This window comes from Bubalus kerabau, chromosome 23, assembly GCF_029407905.1.
Source record: "Bubalus kerabau isolate K-KA32 ecotype Philippines breed swamp buffalo chromosome 23, PCC_UOA_SB_1v2, whole genome shotgun sequence".
NCBI classification, from domain to species: domain Eukaryota; kingdom Metazoa; phylum Chordata; class Mammalia; order Artiodactyla; family Bovidae; genus Bubalus; species Bubalus kerabau.
Window position 1 is genome coordinate 8596648 of NC_073646.1, and position 19762 is coordinate 8616409.

The 19762-nt window shown below is 47.5% G+C and overlaps 1 protein-coding gene across 3 annotated transcripts in view; it reads left to right on the forward strand.

Annotated features, from left to right (window-relative positions):
* ABAT (4-aminobutyrate aminotransferase) overlaps window positions 1-19762 on the forward strand; it is an 88897-nt gene that overhangs the window by 47783 nt on the left and 21352 nt on the right. For all 3 annotated transcript variants that reach the window (XM_055562262.1, XM_055562264.1, XM_055562263.1), the window contains 4 exons: window positions 6573-6670; window positions 8456-8485; window positions 10743-10860; window positions 13840-13889. In XM_055562262.1, the coding sequence (XP_055418237.1) occupies window positions 6573-6670; window positions 8456-8485; window positions 10743-10860; window positions 13840-13889 (296 nt within the window). The remainder of the gene's footprint in view (window positions 1-6572; window positions 6671-8455; window positions 8486-10742; window positions 10861-13839; window positions 13890-19762) is intronic.

The following is a 19762-nucleotide window of genomic DNA, read 5'->3' on the forward strand; positions in this document are numbered from 1 at the left end:
AAGAAACAAGGAAACTACAAAAACCCTTGTAATTCACCTAAAAGCTTCAAGGACACTAGAGAATGGGCCCTATCCAAGGAATGGCCACCCTGCCCCTCCCTCTCTGTTACCTCCACTCACCCCGCACCCAAATGGCCAGCAGCTCATGCTGTCACTCAGCCCCTCTCAGTTCAGTTCAGTCGCTCAGTTGTGTCCAACCCCATGGACTGCAGCACACCAGGCTTCCCTGTCCATCACCAACTCCTGGAGTTTGCTCAAACTCATGTCCATCAAATCGGTGATGCCATCCAACCCTCTCATCCTCTGTCGTCCCCTTCTCCTCCTGCCTTCAATCTTTCCCACCATCAGGGTCTTTGCCAATGAATCAGGTCTTGCATTTGGTGGCCAAAGTATTGGAATTTCAGCATCAGTCCTTCCAATGAGTATTCAGGACTGATTTCCTTTAGGATTGCCTGGTTTGATCTCCTTGTGGTCCAAGGAACTCTCAGAGTCTTCTCCAACACCACAGTTCAAAGCATCAATTCTTCAGTGCTCAACTTTCTTTATGGTCCGACTCTCACATCCATACCTGACTACTGGAAAAACCATAGCCTTGACTAGACAGACCTTTGTCAGTAAAGTAATGTCTCTGCTTTTATATGCAGTCCCTCTCAGATGCTTCCATTTCTCTCCGCCTCACTGAGTGCAGGCAGCATAGCCCAGTGAGCACCCTGCCTGTGTGATCTCAGGAGACCTCCCTCCAGAGTTCCCACAAGGAAGGAAAAGGTGAATCCCAGTTTACAGATGAGAAAACTGAGGCTCAGAGAAGCCAAGTCACGCAGCCCCTTGAATGCAATTCAGATGTGGGAAATAGAGCCCACCGACCCAAACCCAAGGAATGGACTTGGAGACACAAGATGCAGTGAGAAGCAAGGCTTTAATGATGATGTTGCCAGATCAGGTGTCTGGTGGGCAAGTTACAGTGGGGTTCTTATCCTCTCGGCACCCAAGCCCCTCCCCCAGCCCCTCATTGGTTGTGTACTACAGGGTTAACAATCTTCCCGACAAAGTCACCTGGATTTATTACTCCCCCTTTGTCTGGATTTTCCCATGCAAGTATCCTAACGGCTATTACATCAGCAAGCTGTCCCTCTAGGCTAGTTGTCCTTGAAAATGGACCACTTTTAAGTTTTTCTTACATCAGTCCAGCTCCAAACACTGGATTATTATCCACCCCCTCAATGTGTCTCCTGGGCTTCTCTGGTGGCTCTGTGGTAAAGAACCTGCCTGCCAATGCAGGAGACGAGGGTTTGATCTCTGGATGGGAAAGATCCCCTGGAGAAGGAAACGGCAACCCACTCCAGTATTCTTGCCTGGGAAATCCCACGGAGCCTGGCAGGCTGCAGTCCATAGGGTTGCAGAGAGTCGGGCATGACTTAGCGACTGAGCATGCATGCAGCTTGCATCCCAGCAGCTCTGGTAGCCTGCTTCGGATGCCTGCCCCTCCAGGTTGCCCCCAGTTCTCAGAGCTCCATGCTTGTTATCACGATGTCTCCTTCTTATTGTGCGTCCCGTCTGCCTTCTGAAGACAAATTGTCTATGGAGTCCTTGGTCTTCTTGTTGAATGTTGCAGGCGTTTCTATCTTGAGTGTGATAAAAAGCAGGAGTGTTGTCTCCTCTCCCACAGGCTTTATTTTTAAATAAACATTTATCTTGGAATATTTTAGATGTGCAGAGAAATTGCAAAGACAAAGAGATCCCACATGCTGTTCACCCAGTTTTCCCCAGTCTTATCATCTTACATCACCAGGATGCATTTGTCATTGCTGAGGAACTGACCTTAGTACTTTGATCTGAACCAAACTCTAGACTTGTATGTGAATTTCAGCAACTTTTTCTCAGGGCCTCCTTCTGCTCCAGGGTTCAATCCAGTTTCATCGTCTCCTCTGGTCTATGAGTTTCTCAGTTTTTCCTCTTTCTTTTTAAACCTTGATAGCCTTGAGAAGTTATTAGTGGGTTTTGAGGGTTTGTTTTATTTAATTAGAAGATAAGCATATTAATGCTTACCCCTAATTATGTAACAAATAAACTCCAAAGATGCAGGTCTGTTGTGTTCCAAGTAGAAGGGAGAGTCATTAGCATGGAAGATTCATCAGGTCTTAGCTGCGGCTCATGTACTACCTACCTGGCACAGGCTTAGTTGCTCTGTGGCTTGTGGATCTTAGTTCCCCTGACCAGGGATTGAACCTGCATTCCTCACATTGGAAGGCAGATTCTTAACCACTGGACCAGCAGAGGAGTTCCAAGTGTTTTGTTTTAAGCAAAAGCAGAGCAAATAACTCCAGTTGAACTTGATCTTGACTTTGGCTAGGCTCACATAGAGAACCCTTGCTGTTTGGGAAAATGGCATTTATTCATTGCTCTCAGAAGAAGATCTAGAGGACATTAAAAACATCAGACGGCAGCTTTTACAGTTTGGAGTTAAAAACTGACTGTGGATTGGCTCAGACCCAGGGGATTGGGTTGAATTTACCCACCCTGCCTGGTCTTGCCTGTCAGGGCACACTCCTGCCCTCTGGGTGTGCTATTTTATTCATGAATGGAAATGTTGGGTCATTCAGTGTTGATTCAAACTTCTTCCTCCTTTTGGTAGTAATTTGCCTTTGGGAGAAGTGAGTTGTTTTGCTGCGAATGTTTCATTTCAAAAACCCACACTAGATGAGATGGACTATACATCCATGATGCTCACAGCATCTGGGAAAGGAGAGGTCCAGTGGACAGACTGCCAGCTTCACCACTTTCCATCTGTGTGGCTCTGGGAAAATTAATTGACCTTTCTGAGCACAGTGTCTCCTTTAACATAAGACTCATAATAACATTTACCTCCAATGGGGTTGGGAGGATTACGCGAGGTAATCCATGGAAATTACTCAGAATGATGTCCAGTATGTTCACCGTGAGTGCTCAATAAATGGACATCTGCTCACACAGCTTGATAGAAGGGATCCTGGAAAAGGCTTTCTTGATCATTCAAATCTTGTTCTTTTTTCTTGTGGTTTATAGCACTTTATGTCATCATTAAGTGTTGTATTGGCATTTGGTCATTTTCCTCTACAAAAAGTCACAATTGAGATATAGTAGGAAAAGCACAAGTTTTCTGGACTCAAGTTCTGGCCTTGCAAACTCACAAGCTATGTGACCTCAGGAAACTCACTTAACCTCTCTGACCCTCATCTGTGAAATGGGGACAGTATCTGCTCACAAGAAGGTTGTGGATTAATCAAAACAATAGGTGGGGGGCTTCCCTGGTGTTCCAGCAGTTACGACATCACCTTCCAATACAGAGGGGTCAGGTTCGATCCTTGGTCAGCAAGCTGAGATCCCACAGGCCTAGGGGCCAGAAACACCAAAACATAAAACAGAAGCAATATTGTAACAAACTCAATAAAAACTTTAAAAGTGATCCACATCAAAAAAAAAGTCTTTAAAAAAAGAATAAAATAATAGGCGAGCATTTGCCTAAATATATGTGAGCATCTCCATCTTCCTTTTTCTGATAGCACATTTGCAAAAAAAAAAAAAATTCAGCAGACTCTGATTTTCAGGATTTCTGCCCAGCATTTTTGTCCCTCTCCCAGCCACACCCAGAAAGACTTGGAACACTGTAGGAACCAGTGCGGTTCCTGACCCAGATGCATCTGCCTCGCACCTGGCCTTGGCATCCCCCTCTCATGCCCCACCCATCTCCGCTGTGTCTCCCAGGTCCTACCCTGACCCCGCCTCCCAGCCCTGTTTACTCATGGTCCCGGCATCCTGGCAACCACAGCTCCCCGAGACCTCACATGCTCCGCTTCGAGGTCCTTTCAGCTGCAGGTCCCACTGCCAACTGCCTCCACCCCTGGTATTCCTGCAACCCCCAAGAAATCTGATTGCTACAATGCAATGTCAAGACATTTTCTGGAGAAAGGAAGAGAGGACTGTGTGTCCTCGTGAGAGGATGACTTACTGCTTATAGATTTTCACTGTCCCCCCTTTTCTGGAAACAAAGGAAGAATGGCAGGTTAAGAGCCCTATTTATCCAAATAGACCTGTTGAATGCAGGTCTGGTTGGAATCAGTCTTGACCAGTAACGCTGAGTTCAGGCCAAGGAAACGAGAAACAGTTGAGTGTGTGTGCGTTGTTTTTTTTTTAAGTCATCAGTATGGTCCATGATTTTTAACTCTCTGCTGTTGGAATAAGATCTTTAGGAATTCCTTTTTCATTGTAAGATCAAACAAAAGATAATAAAGCTGGTATCTTCACGCCTGAAAATAAGGGTGGTATTGGATTTTAACTGGATTTTATGTTCAAAGGGCTCCACTTAATTGCATAATTAATTCAGAAACCTTTGATATTCCAAGCAATTGTGAAAAATTAAGAACTTATGTTTTCTAATGTCATGGCTTTTTATAGTTTGGCAGGTCGTGTGTGTGTGTGTGTGTGCGCATCAGCGTGTATGACAGAGAGACACTAGCATGTTTTAGTATTTGTTTCCTTTCCTGTGTAATGCAATGAATAGCAACTACCCCTCAGAGTTGTGGAAAGATGAAATAAGATCACATACATGATTTTTTTTCTTTTTTAAAAAAATTAATTTATTTATTTTAATTGGAAGCTAATTACAATATTGCAGTGGTTTTTGCCATACATCAACATGAATCAGCCACGGTGTACATGTGTCTGTCCATCCTGAACCCCCCTCCCACCTCCCTCCCCACCCCATCCCTCTGGGTTGTCCCAGAGCACCGGCTTTGAGTGCCCTGATTCATGCTTCAAACTTGCACCGCTCATCTGTTTTACATGTGGTGATATACACGTTTCAATGCTATTCTCTCAAGTCACCCCACCCTTACCTTCTCCCACGTAGTCCAAAAGTCTATTCTTTACATCTGTGTCTCTTTTGCTGTCTCGCATAGAGGGTCGTAGTTACCATCTTTCTAAATTCCATGTATATGCGTTAATATACTGTATTGGTGTTTTTCTTTCTGACTTACTTCACTTTGTATAAGAGGCTCCAGTTTCACCCACCTCATTAAAACTGACCCATATGTGTTCTTTTTTTATAGCTCAGTAATATTCCATTGTGTATATGTACCACAACTTCCTTATCCATTCATCTGCCGATGGACATCTAGGTTGCTTCCATGTCCTGGCTATTATAAACAGTGCTGCGATGAACACTGGGGTATACGTGTCTCTTTCAATTCTGGTTTCCTCAGTGTGTATGCCCAGTAGTGGGATTGCTGGGTCATATGGCAGTTCTATTTCCAGTTTTGTAAGGAATCTCCTCACTGTTCTCCATAGTGGCTGTACTAGTTTGCATTCCCACCAACAGTGTAAGAGGGTTCCCTTTACTCTACACCCTCTCCAGCATTTATTGTTTGTAGACTTTTTGATGGCAGCCATTCTGATGGGTGAAGATCACATACATGATTTATATGAAACATCTTATTGTTTAGTCACTAAGTCGTGTCTGACTCTTTCTGATCCTATGGACTGTAGCTCCCTCTGTCCATGGGATTCTCCAGGCAAGAATAATGGAGTGGGTGTGCCACACCACTTTCAGGATCTTAGTTCCCCAACCAGGGATTGAACCCTGGCCAGGGCAGGGAAAGCATCAAAGTCCTAACCACTGGACTGCCAGGGAGTTCCCATCGCCTGGATGATTTTTAATTGACACAACTTGGAGCACAACTCGAGGAGATGCCACTGACCTCTAGTGGCTGGAGGCCAGGGATGCAGCTAAACATCCTATACTACCCAGGGCAGCCTCCCACAGCAAAGAACCATCCAGCCCACAATGTCAGCAGTTCCAGGGCTGACAAATTTGAGTCTATATATACATATGGAGGAGACACAGGTTTGATCCCTGGGTTGGGAAGATCCCCTGGAAAAGGAAACGGCAACCCGCTCCAGTATTCTTGCCTGGAAAATTCCATGGACAGAGGAGCTTGGCAGGCTACAGTCTATGGTGTTGCAAAAGAGTCAGACATGACTGAGCATGCACACACAATACATATGGATATAGATAAATTTTTTTTTACAAAATTTGGATAATTTTTATTAGGGATACATAATATTCCCAATATTCTGCTGTCCATGAAAATGGTGGGACATGGCACATTCTATTTACTGACCTTCCTTGTTGGACATTCAGGCTGTTTCCTCTCTGTTGTTGTTAGAAACAATGCTATGATGAGTATTTTTAATCTACATCTTTTTGCACTGGTCCAATTATTTTCCAGATGAATCCTGAAAACTGAGGTTGCTCAGTCGAAAAGACTAGGAAGTCGGCATCACCTTAGCCTCACGACAGTGGGATGTGAGCATGCCTGCTTGCCTACGGCATCACTGGCACCAGGCTTTCCCACTTCTTGAAATCCTCAAGGTGCTTGTGGTACCCATATCTGACCACACTCAGAGTTCTGGGATCGTCAGGCTGGCATGGGTCTCAGGCCCTGGCACTGCCTCTGTTGGGGACTCCCAGTGTTGTAAGGGCAGGATTCTCATATCCTCTGTGCTCAGGGGTTTCTCACCACCTGTGTTTACTGCAGGATCCAGACACATCAGTCAGGCTGCAGCTAAAGTCGACATTGAATTTGACTATGATGGACCTTTGATGAAGACGGAAGTCCCAGGGCCTAGATCTCGGGTGAGTTGAGCACACTTGAGTGGTGTGTTTCAGAAAAGAGCAAAAAGGGCCCATGGGGCAAGAACACAGCCATGCTGAGGGCCCTGTATCCTTAGTTGCTTTCAGAGAGTTCACCACTAGAGATCCAGAACTTTAAACCAGGCCATCCTTCCATAAGAAGTCAAAGAAGTCTTCTTAGAGGATATGTATCAGTTATCAATTGCTGTAATAGTGCTGCATAACAAACAGTCCCAAAACCTCAACAGCATACAAGTTGCTCATGCATCCATGGTTAACTGGCAGTTGGGTAGGCAGCTGTGTTGGGCTCATCTATGTGCCTGAGGGATGACTGGCCACCCGTTGATCTATGTTAGGCTTGTCTTGGGTCACTGTGGTAATGTGGCTCTGCCTCATGGGTCTCTCATATTCCAGCCAGCCAGCCTGGGCTTGTTCTCATGATGATGGAAAGGAGTGCTTGCTCTATGTCTCTTGAGCCAGGCTCCCCACTGACCCACCATTACTTCCACCTCGTTCTGTTGGCCAAAGCAAGTTACATGGCTTGTTTCTGAGTCCAGAGTCAGAGGCTGGGGCAGAGCATCCCACCAACAGTGAAAGAACCTGACTGTGTGATGTGGCACAGGGTGTGTTTGGCAGATGCCTCCCTGAGCTTGATCTTGAAGGGCCACAAGGAGGAACTGGCAGGAGTGCATCCTGTTCTAGGTGAGGGGAATGGTGACAAGCCCGCAGGGTGACAGTGCATGGTGTGTGAGAGACTGTGGGCAGCTCAGAATCCATGGAATAGATGTTAGAGACACGGCGAGGGGTGTTGCGGCTTCTCCCCAAAGAAGCTACAAAATCTGCATACACCACGCTTTGCAAGTCTGGTTAGCCTTGATTCTGGGTTGTGAGTCCAATACTGTTTCTAATGTTTGCATCTGAAAAATAACAGTGTAAACCTTTGTAATACAAATTTATTTTTTCTCTGCATATTTTGCAGGTTTTATCCATACACAGTGTCTTTGTTTTTTAAAAGTCAAAAGATGTTTCTTTTGACATTGAAACTATTTAATAAACTAGAAGTCTTTGTGCTGATGTAAATGATTGTAGCTATTTTGCATGGTTCTTTGCTAACAAAAGAAGACTTTTTTCATGCATATTTCTATTGGTGAGGGGTGAATTTTAATTTAATAATAGTAAAATAGCTGGAATAAATTTCATATTCTTATCATGAATATTATTTTGTATTTTTACATGGAAATATATGATTTTATGACACTAATTGCTAAAGTTTACTTTCTGTGACTTCTTTTCAGAAATGAAATCCTTGTAAGAGTAAAACCCCTGGTTTATAATTCCCAGTTGCTATGTATAATTGTACAAGTGATTTATGGAATATTCAGATTATAATTATAAATGGTGCAGATTTCTATTTTCCTAATGGTATGTTAGAGCTTTTTTTCCCCTAAGTAAAAAAAGAACCCATGCTTTTCTGGACATTAGATAAATATCTTCAACTCAATTTTTTTTGGTTAAATATTTTAGTTTTAAAATATAACTTGATAACTTGATTGTTATCTTTGAAGTGTCCGACCCTCCAACCTGTCTGTTGTACTGTTAATTGAACTGGCAAGAATCATTTCCCACCAACTATTTCTCTTAGGGATTTAAAAAAATATGTATAATATTGTTGACTAACTATTAGGTTATTGACATGAAGGGGGAAAAGCCCCAAGACTTGGGAAAAGGTGAAAGATTTTAAGCAAGTGTATGTCCTTGCTATGATGCTTTTTTTCTTCTCTCCTGCAGGAGCTAATGAAACAGTTGAATATAATTCAGGTAAGTGGGGAATCCTATCTTTGCTTCTTGGTTACAACTTAATCTGTGCTTATTCTTTTTATAAAACATGCTTTTGTTCTAAACCTTTTTTTTCCCCTTAATTTCATCTGTTATTTCTTCTTTGACTTGTTGGGTTTTTTTGTTTTTGTTTTTGTTTTTGTTTTAATTTTTTATTTGGCTAAGCTGGGTCTTAGTTTCAGTACGCAGGATCTTAGATCTTTGCAGCATGGGGGATCTTTAGTTGTGGCATGTGGGATCTAGTTCCCTGACCAGGGATTGAATCTGACCCCCCTGCATTGAGAACATGGAGTCAGCCACTGGACCACCAATGAGGGGTGTCCCTCATTGGTTATTTATATAGTGTAATTCCTACATTTTGGTGTACTTCCCAAACTTCTGAGATTTCTAATCTCCTTCAACTGGGGTTGGAAAACTTATTTGGAATGATTTCAATCCTTGGAAATTTATTGACCCTTTTTTATGGCCTAGCATGTGGTCTATTCTAGAAAATGTTCTGATGCACTTGAGAGGGACATATACCCTGCTGTTGTTGGGTGGGGTGTTCCACATGTGTTTGTGAGATCTGCTGATTCTGAGTGTTGTCCACATTTCTTTCCTCATTAATCCTCTTCCTGGTTGTCCTATCCATTATTGAAAGCCAGGGACTGAAGTGTCCAACTAGTCTTATAGAATTATCATTTCCCTTCAGTTCTGGCAGGTTTTGCTTCATGTATTTGGGGCTGTATATCAGGTTTCCCAGGTGGCTCAGTGGTAAAGAATCCGCCTGCAATGCCGGAGACATGGGTTCGATCCCTGGGTCAGGAAGACTCCTGGAGGAGGGCATGGCTACCCACTCCAGTACTCTTGCCTGGAGAATCCCATGGACAGAGGAGCCTGGTGGGCTGCAGTTCATGAGGTTGCAAAGAGCCAGACATGACGGAGCAACTAAACAACATCAGCTGCTTACATGTTTATGGTCCTCTTTGTGGATGGACCCTTCTGTCATCATAAAATGCCTCTCTTTACCTCTAGGAACATTTTGTTTGTTTACCAGTTTCATCTGATATTAGCATAAAACATCCAGCTTCCTTATGATTACTATGAGAATCATGTAGCTTTTCCTATCTTTTTACTCTCAACCTAATTTGTATTCTAGAATCTAAAATATATCTCATGTAGATGGCATATCACTGAATCTTTTAATCCAGTCAGATAGTTTCTGATTTTTTTTTTTTGACTTGCTTAATCCATGCACAGTTAATGTTACTATTGATATAGTTGTATTCACAGGTTCAGTTTTATTTTCTGGTTTCTTTAATTTATAACATTTGCTTATTTGGCTGCACTGGGGCAGTGGTATGTGGGATCTAGTTGCCTGATCAGGGATTGAGCCCAGGCCCCTTTCAGGGGGAGCAAGGAGTCAGCCGCTGAGCCACCAGGGAAGTCCCCCGTCTTATTTTTTCTTCTCTCTCTTTCTCTTGTCTTTTTTCTTCCTCACCTCGGTTTCTACTAATTTTTGGTACATAATGTGAAAATCTTCTAGTGTACCATTTCCATTCCTTTCACTATATACTATATATATTATATTATCAATATATAATCACTATTGTTTTTTAGTTTTCTTAGGCCCTAAGACTTACCATATATATCTTAACTTTCCAGAATTTTCTTCAGATTTCTTTTTCAATCTTTTTTGTTGGGATAAATAGAACACATACAGGGAAAAAAAATCATCAAATACAAATTCACAGCATCATGAACGACTATAAAGCAAATCACCTATGTATTGATAATTACCTGCAGGGCAAAAAAAATCCTACATTTTCAACACCACAGACACCATCCACGTGTCTTTAAATGGTCAGGACTTGGTGTGAACCCAGGTCTCCTGCACTGCAGGGGCTTCCCAAGTGGCACTAGTGGTAAAGAACCCACCTTCCAGTGAGGGAGACATGAGAGACACGGGTTTGATCCCTGGGTCAGGAAGATCCTCTGGAGAAGGGCATGATAACCCACTCCATTAATCTTGCCTGGAAAATTCCATGGAGGAGGAGCCTGGTGGGCTACAGTCCATGGGGTCACAAAGAGTCGGACACAACTGAAGCATCTTAGCACACATACTCCTGCATTGCAGGCAGATTCTTTACTATCTGAGCCATCAGGGAGGCACTTTACTTCAGCAGTTCAAGCTTAGTCCTGAAAGACTGAGGGTCTAGGGAATTTCAGTGACCCTGATCCAGTCTCTTCTCTCCCCAAGAATGCAGAGGCTGTGCACTTTTTCTGCAATTATGAAGAGAGTCGAGGCAATTACCTGGTGGATGTGGACGGCAACCGGATGTTGGATCTTTATTCCCAGATCTCCTCGGTCCCTATAGGTAAGAGCTGGAAAATAAATCCTTGGATGGAGCTTCTCTCTGTGTTAGTCATGGTTATCCGGACTTCAGTCGCTCCTTCCAAGAGACACAACCTTGTGTGTGTGGCCAGACACTTCCCTCAAGGGCAGAGGAAAAGAACAAGTCATTCGCAGAGGGTGTATTAGAAAAGGAACTTTACATGTCTTTTCTCATTTACTTCTCCCCCAAAACCTGACAAGTGTGGGTCTGGATGAATATACCCATTTTGTAGGTAGATAAGCAGAGCTTGGAGAGGAAGCACAGGCAGGAAGTGAACCCGTGGCCAATGTCAGCAGTCTTAGGACTCCTGGAAGAAGGTCAGAGGTGGGGATTCAGTGACAGTGGTTAATTAAGGGAGAGCTGGGTGGGGGTGGCGCAGAGCTGGGGGAAAGGGGAGGAAGAGAAACAGCAGAGAGCAGAGGGCAGGTGAAGAAGGATGAGGTCTCAGCCAGAGACCAGCCACAGCCTGATTCCACGGGGCGGTGGGGGTGGGGGCTCTGGAATGTGAATTGCAGCCCAAAGTCAATCCCAGACCAATTCGAAGAGGCTGATCTTTTGGTCCCCCTGGGCCAGTGAGGTCATCGTGCATCAGCTGCCAGAGGGAAGGATGCCATCTTTCAGGCAACCTGGCTACCATTCATCAGGGGCAATTTGCCAGAGGAGGTGGCTGGAGCCACTTTCAGTGTCCCCCTCCCCCCAGTATACATGCACACAGAGCAGCTGGGAGAGGGGTGGCTGGCCCAAGAAAGTGTCTCTCTCAGCAGGCTCACCTCCTGGCCATCCAGAGCCAGGCTGTCCTACTGCAGGAGGGAGAGGCAGGGCTGATGGGCACAGGCTGTTTGTAGCTTGGCTGGTCCATGTTTCTTTGGTCGATGGAGTCCTCACAGCATCCGCCAGTCTGTAGGCTGAGTATCTGTGAAGACTGTCCCTTCATGGATAATCCTGGAGCATTTGCAGCTCCCCACCCCCCTCCAGCCCCCTCCACTCACCTCCAGCCACCTCCACTCACCCGCTTAGGGTCTTTCCGCAGAGATCCACCCCACCATTAGGTTTCCACGCCTCCTCTGCTTTTGCCAAGTTGGGTCCCTCAAACCTATTTATTTCCCATGAAGATGAGATCCAACAGCAGGCAGATAGATGACTCATTGTTTCTGGTAAGTTCATCATTCAGAGATGCCTTGGCCTCTGAAGGTGACCTGGAGTCTGAGATTTACGAATGTCTCTCCACGTCCTACCAGAGTGAAAGGGGTAAAATCTCGTATTATCCCAAAACTGTGGGCCCATCTCTTCCTGGCTAACCCCTACATCCTCCCCACCACCACCTAGGGCTCCTTCAGCTCAAATCCCCAGCCAGCCGGCATCTCTCTGGGGGCCAGGGGAATTGGGCTGATCAGACTGGCAGCAGTTGTTAAAAGACCAGAAGTTCAGGGCTTCCCCGGGGGCTCAGTGGTAAAGAATCCACCTGCCAATACAGGAGACACGGGTTTGATCCCTGATCCAGGAAGATCCCACACGCCCTGGAGCAACTAAGTCCGTGTGCCCCAGCTTGTGAACCCGAGCTCTGGAGCCTGTGCCCCGCAGCAAGCAAAGCCACCGCAATGAGAAGCCCGCGTATAACAACTGGAGAGTAGCCCCAGCTCTCCAAAACTAGAGAAAAGCCCACACAGCACGAAAACCCAGAGCAACCCAAAATAAATACATAAATTAAATTATTTTTTTTAAAGGCCAGAGTTCTAAAAGTTTTGTCTCTGGCCACCTTTATTTTACATCTGTAGTCATTGAAATAATTTTTTTTAACTAATGATTATTGAAAATTTGCTCTCTGGCATAGTGTCTTCCAAGGGCTTCTCAAGTGGCCCTAGTGGCAAAGAACCTGCCTGCCTGTGCAGGAGATGTAAGAGACTCGGGTTGGATCCCTGGGTTGAGAATATCCCCTGGAGAGGGGAATGGCAACCCACTCCAGTATTCGTACCTGGAGAATCCCATGGACAGAGGAGCCTGGCAGGCTACAGTCTATGGGGTCACAAAGAGTCTGCTGAAGCAACCTAGCCCGCATGCATAATGTCTTCCGTGTTCTCTCACTTAATCCCTACAACCATCCTATAATGTCGGGTCTTTTAATATCACCTCAGGCCCATCAATAGGGAGTCAGGTTTAAAGGGGTTTCAGGGTTCCCCCAGCCATCCAAGGAGCCTGAAGGTTTGCATCAATGACTCTGCCTCCTAAGCTTCTATAATAGCAGCCTCCAGACAGCTGCCCCTGCCCTGCAGTGTGGGCAGGGGGGGCCCCATGACATCAAAGACTCCGGTGTGCAGGGACTTCCCTGAGGGTCCAGTGGCTAAGACTCTGCACTTCCACCGCAGGGGGCACAGGTTCAGTCCCTGGTCTGGAACTAAGATTCCACCTGCTGCTCCGTGTGGTAAAAAAAAAAAAAATCCAGCAACAGGATTTCCTGATCAGAGGGGCTAGCTCTACTTTCATCTTTCTTTCTGAAGCCAATAAGAAAAGCTGCATCTGTGGCTTAATGTGATTCCCTGACACTGCCTTTATCTACTGAGGCAGAAAAGTTATCAACATCCAGGCAACGTGGTAAGAGTCAGAGCTGAAAGACCTCTGGCCACAGGTCAGTTGGAAAGACCCCCAGAGTGTTCCTTCCTGGCGGAACAAGCAATTCCCAACCTTGGTCCCGGCACCCCTGGGCGTGGGGTGTGTGGTGGAGAGACGGAGGAAGAGTGTTAATCACTCTCTCCCCTGGTCCTCACACCACTGCCCCAGTCCACACCCGCTGCATCCAACAGAGTGAAGTTACAGGGCTTTTCCCAGACAGGGCCCCAGGAATGGGCCTTTGTGTGTGAAAAGGGTTGCAGGGTTGGAAGGGAAAGGAGGGGGCAGGCGATGGGGTGAGGGGCAGGGGACCCCCGGATACGATGCTGGTCTCTAACTGTATCTTCCCCTCCCCAGGTTACAACCATCCTGCTCTCATGAAACTCGTCCAACAGCCTCAAAATATGGTGAGTGCCCGGGGTTGTGTTCATGGAGATTCAGAGGGTGACTGGGGCAGCCTTTGGAAATGGTCCATCCATTCAGTCCTCCCTGAAATATTTGTTGAGTCCATACTGTGTGCTAAGCCCTTGGAATGCCTTGCCAACACCGCACCCTGCTCCCACAGAGGCAGCCAGTTAACCACACACATAAGCAGAGAATCGCAGCCATAGGAAGCGCTACCGAGCGAGACCATCAGTGCTGTGTGGGCACAAGACAATGATCATGATAATAATGAGCAATAATTAAGAGCATAATACGTATAAAGACTGTGGCCGGCACAGATCGAACATTGCCAAGTCTCTGAGGCGGCTACTGTTGTTATCCCTGTTTTACAGATGAGGGAGCTGAGCACAGAGAGGTTAAGTATTTGTCCAGAGTCACACAGCCAGAAGAGGTGCTGGAGATAAAAAACCCAAGGGAGCTGGGCTTTTTTAGGGTTGGACGGGCTGGGGGTTGGGGGAGAGTGGTCTCTGTAGGGAGTGGAGGGTGGGAGGGAGAGGTGCAAGGAGCTTCAGGAACAAAAGAGGGCAGGGCAGCCGGATCGGAAGAGCCAGGAAGGGTCCAAGAGTGATGGGGTGGCAGGCAGGGGCCGGGGCAATTTCCCATCCTTGGCATTGCTACCATTTGGAGCCGGATTCTTCTCGGTGGCGGGGGCCGTTGACTGATGACGCTGGCTGTAACACACATGGAGATGTGCATACACACTAATGTGCATACACACTAAGCGTGCTGTGTGCGTGCGCTTAGTCGCTTCAGTCGTGTCTGACTCTTTGTGATCCCATGGACTGTAGCCCACCAGGCTCCTCTGTCCACGGGATTCTCCAGGCAAGAATACTGGAGTGGGTTGCCATGCCCTCCTCCAGGGGATCTTGCCGACCCAGGGATGGAACCTGGGTCTTCCCGGGTTTGCAGACAGATTCTTTACCATCTGAACCACCAGGGAAGCGTACCACTGAATGAATTTTCCCCTGTAACCCAGTGTTTCTCAACTTGTTCTTCCCATTATCACTCACTTAAGGAGCCTTTTTTTTTTGGCTGCACCATTCTGCATGTGGGATCTTAGTTCCCCAACCAGGAATTGAACCCACACCCCCTGTAGTAGAAGCGCAGAGTCTTAATCACGGCACCACCAGGGAAGTCTCTCCAGAGGCTTTTTAGACATTATTTCTCTAATTATCCTCCCCAAACCACCCTGTTTTAGTTTCCTGTTGCTGGCATCACAAACTACCACCAGCCTAGGGATTTAAGACAACAGCCGTTTGGGGTCTCACAGATCTTGTGTGTCTAGAATCCGGTGAGCAAAGCTGAATGCTCTGCCTCGCAGCTCACAAAACTGACGTCAGCTCTTAGCTGGAGGCTCCGGGGGAGGATCTGCTGTGGGGCTCATTCAGGTCGTTGGCAGAGTTCGTTTCACGTGGTCCCTCCAACGTCAAGCCAGCAATGTATGATCCTGCTCTCTTTGTATCCCTTCGCCTCTGCCCTAAGCAAAGGGCTCGTGTAGTTGCAGTTAGCCCACCCAGAAGATCTAGGACTGTCTCCTTTCTGAGCTGAATAGAAAGCTTAATAAGATCTGCAAAGCCCCCTCTGCTGTGTAACATAGTCACAGTTGTGGGGAGGGGATAAGAGTAGGGTATCTTCTTGGAAGCCATAATGGTGCCCACAACACACCTATGATGCATGGTATGTCTGTACGTATGAAGAAGTGTGAAGCGTTAGTCACTCAGTCGCGTCCGACTCTTTGTGACCCCAAGGACCCACCAGTCTCCTCTGTCCATGGAATTCTCCAGGCAAGAATACTGGAGTGGGTTGCCATTTCCCTCTCCAGGCAATCTTCCTGACCCCGGGATCGAGCCTGCATCTCCTGCATTGCAGGCAGATTCTTCACCACTGAGCCACCATGGAAGCCTCCCCTTACTTCTAACAGCACTTGGACAGAACGGTACTGCGTGTGCTCTTTATCACGTCCGGCTTATCTCACTCAAAATCCATCTGGAGAAGTGTCCTTGGTAGCCAAAGGGCATCCATCCTCCCGGCTTTAATCTTTCCATTGTGTGAACACACTGTAATTAGCATCCTACCTACCTTGGATGAGCATCTGAGTCACTTCGCACAAAGGCCACTGCTATGGACCTTCCAGTGTGTCTGTTGGTGACACAGTCTTGCATCCCACGATACAAGACGTAGACAAAGCCAGTCCATCTCTACAGCAGTGTGCACACACAGTCAGCCTCAGCAGATCCCCAGATCCCCAGACAGTTTTCCCTCTGGCCACTCCCCAACCCACCCCCCTACCCCAGGCGCCACGCGTCATTAGGGCTTCCATTTTTCTTAAAGTGTGACATCATGTCCACACATAAGGGGTGTGATTCCCAAAAAGAAAGCAAAGAAAGACAGGAGGACTGAAAGCCTGACCCCGGCAGGAACCAACTCTTATTTTTTTATAATATTTGTATATTTGACTGCCTTGGGTCTCAGATGCAGCACGTGGATCTTTGTGTGCGTCATTCAGGATCTTTGGTTGCAGTGCACGGGCTCCCTGGGCTTCCCCCCTTCATGGTTCAGTGGGTAAAGAATCTGCCTGCCAATGCAAGAGTCGCAGGAGCTGCAGGTTTGATCCCTGGGATGGGAAGATCCCCTGGAGGAGGGCATGGCAACCCACTCCAGCATTCTTGCCTGGAGAATCCCACGGACAGAGGAGCCTAGCGGACTACAGTCCATGGGGTCGCAAAGAGTTGGACACGACTGAAGCGACTGAGCACGCACACACTCTCTAGTTCAGTGTGCAGGCTCTACAGCTCAGGCTCAGTAGCTGGGGCAAACCTCCACGTCATGTGGGGTCTTAGTTATCCAGCGAGGAATCGAACCCATGTCCCTGCACTACAAGGAGGATTCTTAACCACTGGACCAGCAGGGAAGTCCCCTCTCCAGCCATAAAGAAGCAGCAGAAGGTAACAGGAAAGAACTCAGCTCCTCTTTACCTGTGGGCCGGTGTACCTGCCTGGGAGGGACCTGGGGATGGTTCTCACCTCTGATGGGTTGACAAGTTCAGGGGCTGCTCTGGCAGAAGCCCCGTCCCCCCACCCCCCAAACCCAGGGTGTCTGGAGAGGCCTGTTGGTGTCTCCGAGCGTGTGTTTACATTCAGAGCCCGGCTTTGTTTCGAAACGTTCTGCGGATCCCAGATGCCTCAGCAGTTGGTGCTAAAAAACTGTGTCAACAAACACGCCAGACACATTTGCTGTGTCAGCTGCTTCCGGAGGCAGAGTGGCCCCAACAGCACGTGATTTCCAGGCCCAGGGATTCTGATTTGAGGAATGCCCTGCGTCCACCTATCCCTGCCAAGAACCTGGGCACCACCCTTCATCCTCCCTTCCCCCACCCAAGCGGGGACCAGTCCTAGCTCCCCCTCTTCCAGTTGGAGTTTCCCATCAGCCCCTCTCCATCCCTTCCTCCCACCTCCACGTCCATTCTCACCTCCTCCAAACCATCCTCCAAACTGCTGTGCCTGGAACGCGCTCCTGGTACCCACTGCCTTCAGGATGCCTCCCAGCTCCTCCTCTTCACTTGCAAAGCCCTTTGTGATCTGGCTCCTGCTTCTTCAGCCTCATTTCTTTCTTTTTTTAAAAATTAATTAATTTATTTTTATTTTTTTGATTGCACTGGGTCTTCATCGCCGCAAGCAGACTTTCTCTAGTTGCAGCGATCGGGGGCCACTCCTTCTTGTGGTGCGCAGGCTTCTCAGTGCAGTGGCTTCTCTTGTTGCAGAGCACAGGCTGTAGGCACAAAGGCTTCCGTAGCTGTGGCGCGTGGACTTAGTTGGTCCTGTCGTGTGGAATCATCCTGGAAGAGCAATTGAATCTGTGTCCCCTGCATTGGCGGGCGTATTCCCATCCATTGTACCACCAGGGAAGTCCCAGCCTCATTCCTTAACATCTGTTCACTTAATGATGGATGGAATACCTACTGTGTGCTGGGCACTGTCTTTGGTGCTGACCTCGATGACAGGATCACAGTCTAAGTTACAGTCCAGAATAGTCTGGACCAGTGTCTGGATCACAGATCAGATCTGCCTAGATTGCCACCTAGACCGTAGTCTGGATCAAGGTCTAGATCACAGTCTGAGCTGATGTCGTTCTTGCAGAGGGCTGGGTGTGGGGCAGGGAGACTGGCACAGCCTCAGAGAAGTGACCGTTGACCGCCGCAAGCTCAGCAGAGTATATCTGAGGCATCAGACAGGACGACCTCGATTGACGTCTTGGTGGTCATGGTGTTTTACCTGTCCTGGGCAGGCTGTTGCCAAGTCATTGAAGTCCTGAGACGGTGCTTATCAACCCTTTCATACCCCAACCACATCATCTATAATTCATGTCCAGGGTCACCTGGATCTAACCGGTTGCAGTTAAAACTTCTTATGTCCCCGGGGCGGCCTCATCACACTGCTCACGGGCTATACAATAATCACTGGTCATTGCATGTGCCTGGTCACTGCAATGAACGATGAGTGCCGACTGACATCCGTGGTACTTTGGCTGGGCTGGCCATAGGGCAGCTGACCTTGTCAGCTAAGACATCAGTGTGACCTCCAGGCCTTTCCACCTGCGTGATTCTGTCCTTCAGGACTAGCTCCTGCCTCATCCGTAGGCTGTGTCCTCTCACTGGCTCCTGACGAGCACCCAGGAAGGCATCCTCATTTTCTCAAATAAGGACCAGAGAGGTTAAGTGACTTGCCCCAGGTTGCACAGCCACTTAAACCAAAGCCCATTCTCCTCCTTCTGCACTTTACAGCTGCTGAGTCTGATGGCGAGGATTCTAGAAACCTGTCCTCAATTGATTCTGCTACCCAGAGTCCCAGATACCTTCTGTTCTTAATGAATGCCATGCTTTGCTGAACAAGAACACCACCCCCACATCTTGCCTGGGCCCAGAGAGGCAGTCAGCCCAGCCATCTACCTGTGCTGGCAATTCCCCTCCACCCTGAGCTCATGACGTGTTTGATTTCCTCAGAGGCACATTGACTGTGTGTGTGTGCGCTTAGTTGCTCAATCGTGTCTGACTCTTTGTGACCCTATGGACTGTAGCCCGCCAGGCTCCTCTGTCCATGCGATCCTCCAGGCAAGAATACTGGAGTGGGTTGCCATTTCCTTCTCCAGGGGACAGAATGAATGTCTTGAAGCCAAAACAAAAGACTGCTCAGCGCCTCCCACAGGCCACTCACGGTCTCCGGTCTCTGCCAAGCCTACTTACCAACAGCATCTATAGTTTCAGGTGGAGGCTGCCTGCAGTGCTGGCAGAGGATGGGATCGGAAGTCAGCCAACCTGGGTTTGACTCATGGTTCTGCCTCTTTCTATCTGTGTGACTTGAGGCAGGTTGCTTGACCTCTCTGGTCCTCCATTTCCCCGGCTCTACAATGAAAAGGGTTAACTCCCCCCATTGTTATTAGACCTATCCAGCTAGTCACAAAGAAGAAAAACCAACAGAGACACAAGGCTACCACGAAGTCTAGCCAGCCACGCCGAATCGCAGTGCCACGGAAGGATGGGTGCTGGGGCCCGCCTCTCCTTGCATTTCCTCCTGTTTGGATTTGCACTGAGTTTGTTTACACAGCTGAGTCTGAGAGAGAGGGGTGCCTGAGAATTTCCAGGCTCAGTCAATCCTTCCTTAGTTTTCAACTTGACTCGCATAGTTCCTGGACCAGGCATTGAACCTGGGCCCCTTGCATTGAAGGGCTTCCCTGGTGACTCAGATGGCAGAAAATCTGCTTGCAATGCAGGAGATGTGGGTTCGATCCCTGGGTCAGGAAGATCCCCTGGAGGAGGGAATGGCAACCCTCTTCAGTATTC